At 35.2% G+C, this 12,096-nt stretch overlaps 1 protein-coding gene and 1 long non-coding RNA gene across 2 annotated transcripts; both read right to left on the bottom strand.

Annotated features, from left to right (window-relative positions):
• Positions 1 to 4,154: 4,154 nt before the first annotated feature.
• Positions 4,155 to 11,005, bottom strand: LOC147406053 (uncharacterized). The gene is made up of 3 exons (XR_015176268.1): positions 10,518 to 11,005; positions 4,531 to 4,649; positions 4,155 to 4,447 (listed from the first exon to the last, which is right to left on the bottom strand). It is a non-coding gene; the product is annotated as an uncharacterized LOC147406053 (long non-coding RNA).
• LOC147406054 (L10-interacting MYB domain-containing protein-like) lies at positions 6,313 to 7,480 on the bottom strand. Its single transcript, XM_086433971.1, has 2 exons — positions 7,214 to 7,480; positions 6,313 to 7,132 (listed from the first exon to the last, which is right to left on the bottom strand). Exons 1-2 carry the CDS (start codon positions 7,346 to 7,348, stop codon positions 6,482 to 6,484), a joined length of 786 nt encoding a protein of 261 aa, XP_086290097.1. The 5' UTR covers positions 7,349 to 7,480; the 3' UTR covers positions 6,313 to 6,481.
• Positions 11,006 to 12,096: the final 1,091 nt, after the last annotated feature.

The raw sequence follows: 12,096 nt of genomic DNA, 5'->3' as shown, positions 1-12,096 counted from the left end.
TGAGTTTTCATGAGTCATTTGGGTTAGCTCGAGTCCTTTTTTCCAGCAAGGTCATGTCTTCCTTAGATTGAGTCTACTCTTTCCTATTGAGTCAAGTTAGTTCATCGAGTCTATAGAGGTGTCTGTTGCCCCATCTAAAATTGATCGGATAAAGGAAATTTTTGAATACCTCGAGCACATTAACGAATTAACTATAATTTGATAGATTTCGTTTCTAAACAAGAAGATAAGAGTCGGGTTCAACCTTTAATCGAGAAAGGAAGGTCTTTGACCTCAAACAAAAAATAATTCCTAAAGAGATTCAAATAGAAACCATCTTATCCCGAAGAACACGAGGGGATAATGAATTTACTCAGAAATTCAAAAAGACTTGTTCGTGTGTGATCATATGAGGGTATGTTAGGTACAAGCTTGGGTGTTGTTCAACACGGAATAGATACTCGTCTATATCGATGGAATCAAAGAAGATGTTATAAAATGTATCAGCACTATCCTTACTACATCTTGAGTTTCAAATCCCATATTATCAGTCGATATGGGGGTACCTTTTGAACTGATCTTTGATAATGGGTCGTACTTCAAAGTATAAATCATTACTCTATGTTTAAAGTTGAAGATCCGGAATCACAAATCATCTCCTTACCGCCCTCAGACTAATGGAGCAATCGAAGCAGCTAATAAGAATCTTAAGACTATCATTAGGAAAATGTGTCAATCACATCGAGATTGGTCTGAAAAACTACCATTTGCACTATGGGCATACGAACTTCAATTCAATCATCTACTGGAGTACTCCCTACTCCTTAGTATATGGCATGGAAGCAGTCTGCCAGTTGAAATGGGGAAATTCCATCTCTGAGGGTCTTGTTGGAAAGTCAGTTGTCAGAAACAGATTGGGTTCGCCAGCGGTATGAAGAATTGATTTGATTGAAGAAAAACGACTGAGAGCGTTGTATCACGTGCAAGCTTATCAAAGAAGAGTTGCCCGTGCATTTGATAAAAAGATCAAGGTTCGTCACTTACAAGTCGGGGATTTGTACTTAAAGAGATCGAGGGCACCTATCTTTGACCCTAGAGGGAAGTTCAAACCAAATTGGGGAGGTCCGTACATCATCAAAGAGATATTACCAGGAAAAGCTGTCAGGCTTCAAGATTATGATATAATCGAGTTACCAGAACCAACCAACCTTGACCAAATCAAACGGTACTACATTTAAGGAGGCCATTTTTGGTCGAATCAGTTTTCCTATTACCTAGTTCTTTATCCTCCTTTCTCAACCCCTTTGCAGCCTGTTCAAAAAGAGAAAAATTGTGCCTTTTATTTCTTAGCCTGATTACCTAACCCAGGGGAGGGAAAAATCTGAACTACGTTTTGGTCTGATCTCAAAAATTTGGGGTACGTAGGCAACCTGAGAAGTTATTTCAGGCCCGACCACATCAAAATAAAAAAAATAGATTCCCCGATAAAGAAAAATCTAAAAGGAAAAGAAAAAGAAATATCTTCAAAATGGGGAAGAAAATTCAAAGCAAAATAAAAAATGCCACACAAGGGGCATTTGGGTTTTTGAGCCTCAAAATCCCTTTCATTTTATGCCTAGTCCCAAGTCTACCTATAAAAGTCCTCCTAAGTACCGTGTGAAAAGGTCAAGGAAGGTAGTAGAACATGATCAGACAGTAATTCTAAAAGGTCAGAGGAGAAGAAAAAGATAAAAAAAAATGATGAAGCCTGCTAAGTTGAAAACCCGAAAATGTGGACTTAGACAAAAATTAAGGCAAGCTCGCAAAGTTGAAAATCTGAAAAGACAACTTTGGCAACAATCAGAGCCAAGAAAAAAGAAAAAGCTCGCTAGATCGAAAATCTGAAAAGGCGATCTAGGCAAAAGCTAGAGCAAGCTCGCTAGATTGAAAACCTGAAAAGGCGATCTAGGCAAAACTTAGAACTATCAAAAAATAAAAGAAAATCTCCGTTGAGTTGAGAAGTTGAAAAGGTAGCCCGAGCCGAAATATCATAAGTCCGAATGATCAAGTTTCAATACCCAGTTTGAACCAAATATAGACTCAGTGGATACAAGTATCTCGTCTATGATTGATCTGAAGAGTTTCATGTCCCTAAGTGAACCGACGGGGAGAAAGAACAAATTCTATGATGAATTTCAGAAAGAAATATTTTGTTCCAATTTCTTTGAGCCTGACTCAAAATCTTCAATATAAAAAGTCAAAATTAAAAGTTAAACCTTTATTGCGGTTGCGGTAATCAAGATTTCAAACTTTCATAACAAGGGCACTTCCTTTTTCTAAAGAGTACAGTTTCCCCCCTTACACCCAGGGGCATTTATTTTCAAATTATATTCGATTATCCCCAGTGCAATGTTCCTTGTCAAACTAGGGGCATTTTTGTTCTGATGCCTGGTCAATTTCAACCCCAAAGGATAAGGTTAACTTTGAATTAAAGGTTACCCTCTTGATAGCAATTTTGAAAACTCCTCAGATTCAAAGAGAGTTAAAATGTTTACCGGACCTTCATAAAATCCAACTTTTTATTAAAAAAAAATTTCAAATGCGAGGTTAATCTCCTGTTCGTTCCCAAAAAGAATTAGTTCATTACTCTTTCACTCCGAGTAGGTAGAGTAGAACTTCCAAAAAAAAAAGAAAAATAGTTCATTACTCTTTCACCTTGGGCAGGTAGAGTAGGACTCCCAAAAAAATTAGTTCATTACTCTTTCACCTCCGAGTAGGTAGAGTAGAACTTCCCAAAAAAATTTCATTACTCTTTCATCTTTCACCCTGGGCAGGTAGAGTAGGACTCTCAAAACAATTAGTTCATTACTCTTTCACTCCGAGTAGGTAGAGTAGAACTTCCCAAAAAAATTAATTTATTACTCTTTCACCCTGGGCAGGTAGAGTAGGACTCTCAAAAAGCTTAGTTCATTACTCTTTCACTCCGAGTAGGTAGAGTAGAACTTCCCAAAATAATTAGTTCATTACTCTTTCACTCCGAGTAGGTAGAGTAGAACTTCCCGAAATAATTAGTTCATTACTCTTTCACCCTGGGCAGGTAGAGTAGGACTTTCAAAAAACTTCGTTCATTACTCTTTCACTCCGAGTAGGTAGAGTAGAACTTTCCAAAAAAAAAAGATTAGTTCATTACTCTTTCACCCTGGGCAGGTAGAGTAGGACTCCCAAAAAAATTAGTTCATTACTCTTTCACTCCGAGTAGGTAGAGTAGAACTTCCCAAAAAAATTTCATTACTCTTTCACCCTGGGCAGGTAGAGTAGGACTCTCAAAACAATTAGTTCATTACTTTTTCACTCCGAGTAGGTAGAGTAGAACTTCCCAAAAAAATTAATTTATTATTATTTCTCTTTCACCCTGGGCAGGTAGAGTAGGACTCTCAAAAAGCTTAGTTCATTACTCTTTCACTCTGAGTAGGTAGAGTAGAACTTCCCAAAATAATTAGTTCATTACTCTTTCACTCCGAGTAGGTAGAGTAGAACTTCCCGAAATAATTAGTTCATTACTCTTTCACCCTGGCAGGTAGAGTAGGACTCTCAAAAAACTTCGTTCATTACTCTTTCACTCCGAGTAGGAGAGTAGAACTTTTCCAAAAAAAAAAAAAAGATTAGTTCATTACTCTTTCACCCTGACTGGGCAGGTAAGAGTAGACTCCTAAAAAGTGGTTCATTAGGGCCTGATTGATTCAGCTGTCAGCATCTGCTGTCAGAATCTGCTGTCAGAATCTGCTGTTAAAATCTGCTGTCAGAATCTGAAACCCTGAAAAGCTTGCTTGATAGAGCTTTCTAAAAGTGCTGTGCTGTCAGAATCTGCTGTCAGAATCTGGCAATTACTGCTTGATACAGCTTCAAGAATTTGCTGTATTAGGGTAAAATGACCAAAATACCCTTAAAGTTGATAATGCACCCAGAATACATTAAAAATTACCAGAATACTCCTATAATTATATAATTACACTAAATATATATAAATATAATAAATTATATAAAAATTAAAATAATTATTATTTAATTTTAAAATGTCTATAAAAATTATAGAAAAATTTATAATTCTATAGAAATTTCGGCAGCATCTCCTCTTAAAAATGGACATATGAAATTTTCCTGATAAACAAAATACCTGCATAATATACATTCTGACATCATTTAAACATCCAAAATTCACATTGTACATAACACATCCACATTACATCGTATATACATAACACATCCACATAACATCTAATATACATTCTGACATCATTTAAACATAATAATCATAGTTAATATAATAAGTAAAACTGAAATAAAAAAAAAACATGAAAAATATACATCCAACAAATGCATACAAAAGATATTTTTCATTCTTCTTATTTGACTCCGTTACTTTATCTTGAGGCACATTATCATTGATAATGTCAACTTCATCTACCCACAGAAAAGACCCTGCATGTCTCTATAAAGTAAAATAACACATGAATTAATATCAATGTCACCAATATAAATACGCACGCAACATTAACATCAATACCATATTACCTGCCAAGATGGACACCTATAAAACATCCTCCCATAATTTTCTTTTGTTTTAGCTGTGACTAATGTCATCACTCGACCACATGAACAACATGGTGGATACGTATAGTTTGCCATCAATGCTATTCATCATACACAAAGACAATAAATAAATAATCAAAGAATCTTCGAAATATACTTAAAAACATTATAATCTTTATTACACAACATCGTTTAATAGTATTTATAATTACAATACAAAATAAAAAAACAGAATACATTGAAAATGTATCAATGATTGCCAGTAAAAATGGCATCAGCTATTAAATCCCTATGTATTTTCATTATTTGTTGACTCTGACGACCTACTAATGTGGGAACTGGATACTCTTGATTAGTGATACCTTCTTCTTCCACTCCCGTAGATCTTTCTTCCACTTCATAGATCCTTCTTCCTCGAATAGAGCAAATTCTTCATCGACAATCGCTTGTTTTCTGATAAAATTATGCAATGCCATACAAGCAACAACAATGTTTCGTTGTTTGTCCAAATTATATGAACGCATCAACTTCAAAATTGGCCATTTTACTTTCAAAACCCCAAAGGTTCGTTCGATCACGTTCCGAAGTGATGAATGTAAATGATTGAATAGCTCATTTCGACCATTTGCCCGTGATCTTCTATAGTCTTGTAGATGGTATCGAACACCTCGATAAGGCGCGAGAAAACCATCCATGAGTGGGTACCCAGCGTCTACCAAATAGTATTTACCTATTATCCAAACAAAAATTACTAATTTCTAGAATTGAATATAAACAGATATAATTGACAAACTTTTAAATATATACCTGGTGGAGGATATGGAAAATTTAAACTGGGAGTATTCACTGTCTCAAGGAAGACACGTGAATCATTAGCCGACCCTTCCCAACCAACCACCACATGAGTGAACAACATGTCAAATGAACATGTTGCCATTACATTTTGTGTGAGTCCCTTATGTCCTCGATATCGTATTTGTTCTGCAATTGGTACAAATGCACTAACATGCGTCCCGTCTATCGCTCCAATACAATCCTACATATTTTTAAGGTATATTAATATATAAACATTAATAAAACAAATATTTTTCAAATATATATATATATATATATATATATATATTATATATATATTACCTTAAAATATGGCCAAAAACGAGGATTGTTACGGATGTGCGAAGAGACTTCATTGAGGTCGGGAGGTACAATTAAGGACATTGACAAGTTCACAATACCCAAAAGAACTTTGTTGAAATACTTGCTAACCGTTTGAGGTGAGTGATCGAAATGATTTGCAATTAATCTTTGACCTTGATTATGTCCTATTACCAATAAGAACATCGCTAGTTGTTCTTGAATAGTAACGTAACGTCCCATCTTCAATAGACCTTGATCTTTCAAAATACTACACAGATTTAGAAATACGTGTCGTTCCATTCTAAATAGTGCATGACACGTCGCACGATTATCATCTAGTGTTTCCCGCACAAAGTCAATTCCCTTTAACTGACTATTACTATGTGGCTCCCTATATAAGAAATTATCACAATAAAATAATGAACCCAAGACGCCTCCTGTAGTGGCCATACGTAAACTACTTGACTCGACAGTATTGGTGGTATCACCATTTGAACCGATGGTATCAGTCGTATCATCTGAATCGATAGTAATCGTGGTATCAATTGTATCATCTGAATCCATATGACCTGCTTATAAATTCATATTAGTCCTATATATCCATCTAACCAAAATATTAATCACAATATCCATCCAATAACAAATAAAATATCAAATATCCATCAACAAAAAATATATGATCTAAACTTCATAGTATATTACACCATAACACATCCAAAAAGTAACCAATGTATATTGCACCTTAGAAGTGCATCATAAAACCCACATAAAATATTAAAGTAACATATAAAGATGTCTAAACATCTTTCCCAGTCATAAAATCAGACATCTCGTCCTCCAGCCACCCAAGACGAACCTCTGCTGATCGTAACGCACAAAATATTTCTCTGAATTGTTTGTTCTTACCAAACATCTTCAATGCAAAACGATAAAGATCACTCTTGGGGGTTAAATCTGGTAGTTCATCTAAGAGAGACACCGAATCTTGAATACTGCCTTTCTTAATATTAGTGGGAGTGGGAGTGGGATTGGTAGCAGCATATGTCTGAACATGAACTGCATCTGCAAGCTTCTCCAATGACTGGCTAATTTGCATTGCAGTAGTCTTCTTCTGCCTACGACCATGAGGTGGTAGATGATCACCACTTCTACGTCGAGCAGGGAATGTGGGTAGGGGTACAGTATGGTTAGCATCATCCTCAAACTCATTATCAGCATCAGGAGTAAAGTCTAAAGGTGTATCAGACTCTGGAGGTTGGGTCGCCATAACATCATCTAGATCATCCGCATCAAGATTCTCATTCTGAGGTGTTGATGCAGATGGCATTGTACCAGATGCAGGCGACCACATGCGACTACCAGTGGCATATGTGCCTCCAAAAATGTAATCTAATTGTTGCGCAAACTTCAGAGGTTCCTTTCGGAATATTGCATCTTTTGGATGATGCTATAAAAAATATAAACCCTAAGTTACATAAAGAAACAAAAATTTTAAAATAAATAAAAGGTCAAATTAACAAAAAAATACCTCCAACCACCCATCCCACCACTCATCACTTGCATCTAATATGCCAGTCTCAATATCATAGGAGACGCCAGTATTCGTGCAAATCTTATTCCAACGTCCCCAAATGCCTTTTTGTCTATCCCATTTGTTCTTCATTTGCCCTCTATCGTAATAAGTGTTTGTTCTTTTATTAAACTCCTTGACCAAGAAATCATAACCGGTCTTATCAAGTACTTTATGCGGTCTCCTCCCTTTCTTAACTAAGTCATAACAGATCTCGACCCAAACTTCATGCGGTGTCCAATCTGCTTTCGTACTCTTTGAATTATTATCTTCCATCTGCCCATGGTAATAACAAGAGTAGCGTATAGAATGGAACATGTCATATTCTATTTCAATAATATAACATAATTCATTGGTTGAACAATAATTGTTGTGTGTGTGTGCGTGTAAGTTAAAGAAAAAAATATATATATTTTAACTTTTGCACAGTGTATAATCAAAGAGAGAAACCAGGAGGCAATGTCAGGTTACCATATAGATAGCCGGAAGAACGCACAGTTCTCAGTCCCACGGTGAGGGAGCCCTGTGTTCTCAATCTTTGACTGTACAATGTACAGTAATTGTTGTGTGCGTGTGTAAGTTAAAAAAAAATATATAAATTTTTGAACTAACAATCAACAGATGAAACTGAACAATCACAAGTTTTTATTGACATAGATGAATGCAACTAGAAACAACAGATCACTAAGGATGTTAATGCATCATATCTCATCCAAAATTCAATCGAATCTAATAGATAGAAATTATATCTTCAACAAAGTTAATATTATCACATTGAATTCCAAGAGTTTCTCAACAAGCAGGGATTAGGCCTCATCAAGTGTAGGTCTCATTCAAGATAATGTGTATCTGGACATCCAAGAAGATAGATCTACAAAAGTACTCAATGAAACACTAAAACCCAATGAATTTAAACAGAATCAAAACATAAAATAAAGACAATCCAATGTTTTGCCATAACAAGAAAGAAAATCTAAACCACAAACCAAACAAAAGTAACCAGAATGCTTAGCATCCTCATGTCTTCTCAACTCCAACTAATCATTGAAGATGACATGTAATACATTTAATTGGAATTTTATTATAGCGGTTTAAACATTTAAGTGGTCTAGAATTTCCCTACTTTTGAAAAGGGATAGCTTTCACATGTTTCATGGATTAATGATCACTCAATGGAGTTACATGCTTGTTTTTTAACCTTTGGAAGCCCTTTATTAAGGCTTGATTGGGAAACAACCATGGGGAACCTTTTAGCTATTCCTTTGCTAATGCTCTGAAAGAGAAGAAAAAAGATCAATCCTCACCTACTCATTGTTTCCACCATTTTTCAATTGTAAAGTTCCCAATTACCAACAATCTTCGACGGGATATCACCGTTGAATCTAGGGAAGTGTATCACCACAAGATTGATGACACCGAAGGTAATGACCAGATGACAATGATTAATAACTTACGAACACAATGTTGAATAGTGTTTCAGTGTTTTCCATCACTAATCAATCTTTCTTTCCTATAATAATCTATTTCTAGTGATTTGAATAATTGACATAGAGTTAGATTAATACAGTTGGGAAGTAAAATTGAAGATAAGTTAAAGATGAGGAGGTTTCCACAACAGATATCAAAGGTAATTAGTTCATAAACCTATTAAGAGCTATCCTATAAATCTGACCTTGGTTAGCAATTTCGTTTACGGCAAAAGTATGGTATGGGAATAAATCAGGTACAATTCGGAAAAGTCATGACCTCAAACCGAACTAAACTGAACCAAGTTGCACCCCTAGTTAAGGCAGACACAAACCAGCTACAACCATAGATAACATGCACCACAACAATCCTGATTAAGAATTATAAGCAGATCACTAGGGAGGGAATTAGAATCCAACACATAGGGGTGTGTTGTTGCCCATGGTATAAAATAGTTAACTATTTATTCCAATAAAATAGTTACTTTGTTTTCAATTGTACAAATCATATATATAGAAAGAAAAATGTTTAGTGTGTTGTTGCCTTTTGTACAAATTATAAAACATACGCATAGAAACAAATTTTTTGATTGGAAATTATTTATTACTATAAAATAATTATTTTGTTGCATATTGACTTAAATATAAAATATGAAGATAAAACATCTTTTTCTATTTGGTAGCTATATACTACATAAAATATTTACCATGTTATCTATAGTACAAATCCAATATATAAAGAAACTTCCTTTTTATTTGTAATTATTTACTACTCTAAATAAATACTTTGTTGCTAATTGTATGACTATAAAGATAGAAGGTAGGGGTGGGGGTGGGGGGAATATTTCAGAATATTTTGATTTTTTTGGGTTTTAATTGGTTCCGTTTCAGATTTTTATTGGTCCCATTCATTCCAATTTTTGACGTCAAATCGAACTCAAACCAATTTTTTTTTGTTCGGTTCAAGTTCGATCCGGGTTTTAGGTAAAATGTACACCCGTAACTAGAGGTCAAAGGTGATGGAATTTATTTTTCACAACGGTTTAATGGTAGGTTGAAACAATGGAATTTTGGGTAGAAAATACAATGACTTTTAACAAAGGTTAAGGAGAGGTGGTAAGCGATGGATTGCGATATTATTGGCATTTGATATTGGTGTATGAATTTTATTATAGCGAAAAAACCCCATAGTATTTTAAGAAATAAATCATGATAATTCCTACAAATTTCACTATAATTTCCAAAAAATAACTACTATTAATTCCACACAATATAGAAAGAGAGCTACCATCTCAGATTCCTACATGGAAACAATCAATTATCTAATAAGTACTCCAAATCCTCTAATTTGTCTTTAAAATACCCATTTTTCAATTTGTAACGTAGAGGATCTATACACCATCAACTAACAACCGGATTAAAAGAACAAGATAAACCCAGATTTCACTTATCCAAATTTTCTCAATCGCATCCACCAGAGAGAATGAATTTCGTTGAATCCAAGTTTTTACCCAAATCAATTTGGAATGGAAGAATATCGTATTTGGGTACACCCGATCATTTGGAATGGTGAATAAAAATAAATAACAAAAATAAGCAAAAATTTATGTTAATCGAACAAGAAATTGGTGAATATTATTTGTTTCTATTATAATTTTTTAATAAAAAGCTAACAAGAAATTGAAAATTACAAAAACCCTAATAGAGAGTTTTCTGTTCATCGAACATTCAAGTTGGAATTTCGTAAAAAATCGAAATCCATAACAGAGAGAGCGAGAGAGAGAGAGAGAGCTCACGGCGAATGAATCGAAAGCCGATCGGAAAAGAGGCAAAGGAGAGATTGAGTTCACGGCGGAAAACTGATCGGCGTCGTCGTCAGTTTAACCAAGACAACGTCTTCGTTGTCGTCGATGGTAAACGGTCGGAAAACTGATCGGCGTCGTAGAGGTGGGTCACCGTTAGCTGTCGGAATCGATGAGAGAGAGACAGTGTGTGTGATATGGATCGATAACAGTCGAAGTTATAATCGCGGACTGAGCGTGTAAATTCGATAAATGATGAAGGGTATATTTGTCATTTCACTACGACGCGTTAAAACGCAGCTGCGCGAAACGGCTCACATGCGCTTTTCAAAACTCCGTTTTTTTTTTCAAATTTGCGTTTACAACTTCAAAACGCCGCGTTTAGAAGTGATATCAAGCACGCGAAATTTCGTAAAATCTCGCTTTTTGACGCAAACGCCGGTAAAGCCGCGTTTAGAAGCGCAATCAATCGCACCCTTACTCTTTCACTCCGAGTAGGTAGAGTAGAACTTCCCAAAAAAATAGTTCATTACTCTTTCACCCTGGGCAGGTAGAGTAGGACTCCCAAAAGCTTAGTTCATTACTCTTTCACTCAGAGTAGTAGAGTAGAACTTTTCCAAAAAAAAAAAAAATTTAGTTCAATTACTCTTTTCATCATCATCCCTGGCAGGTAGAGTAGGACTCCCAAAAAAATTAGTTCATTACTCTTTCATCCGAGTAGGTAGAGTAGAACTTCCCAAAAAAATTAGTTCATTACTCTTTCACCCTGAGCAGGTAGAGTAGGACTCTAAAAAAAAAAATAAATTCATTACTTTTTCACTTAGAGTAGGTAGAGTAGGACATTCAACTTTCTCCTCCCAACCTTTTGCTCAGATTTCTCAATCTCATGTCAATTTTCTCAGAGTTTTTTTCAAATCCACATGTCAATTTTTCATTTTGTTTTACTACACATTCACACAGTTGCACCACACTTCCACATTTGTTTTATTAGTCAAGGAGAATTTTCTAAATTATAGGATCTGAACACTATCAGTGAGAGCTCTCGCTCAAGGACCTGACAACTTTTTAGTTCGGAGAGAGCTTTACCTTCAAGGATCCGAACGCCTCAACGAATTGCTAAATCAGACTGCAAAATAAACTGTCACTAGCTTTGGCATTCAGATATCGCACTATCTACCAAAATAGATTTGCTATCTAGTTTGCTTCAACCCTCTGCACTCGCCTGATTAATCAACTCGTCAACCCGATCGCAATGATTCCCAATGATGGATGTGTATTCCATTGCTTTATTTTGTTACTAGATGTGTTTCAGAAATCCGGATGAGGTATCTCGAACTGACAAATCTTAGAAATCACGCTACGCTAGAAAATACGACTCCAGAAACATAAAAATTATCATCTTGCAAATCAAAAAGAAGCTTCACGATAAAAATCACTAAAAATGATCAAATTACCAAAATACCCCTAACATCAAAACAACCCTAGAGCCTAGATTACGCTTAGGAAAACCCTTCAAACACATAAAACAACAAATCGGAAACCAAATAAATCATTTCACCAATTTTAACAGAAT

This window comes from Akebia trifoliata, chromosome 3 (assembly GCF_017979445.1).
Source record: "Akebia trifoliata isolate Shusen 1 chromosome 3, ASM1797944v1, whole genome shotgun sequence".
NCBI classification, from domain to species: Eukaryota; Viridiplantae; Streptophyta; class Magnoliopsida; order Ranunculales; family Lardizabalaceae; genus Akebia; species Akebia trifoliata.
The sequence above is the reverse complement of the archived record's forward strand: the minus strand, read 5'-3'. Positions and strand labels throughout refer to the sequence as shown.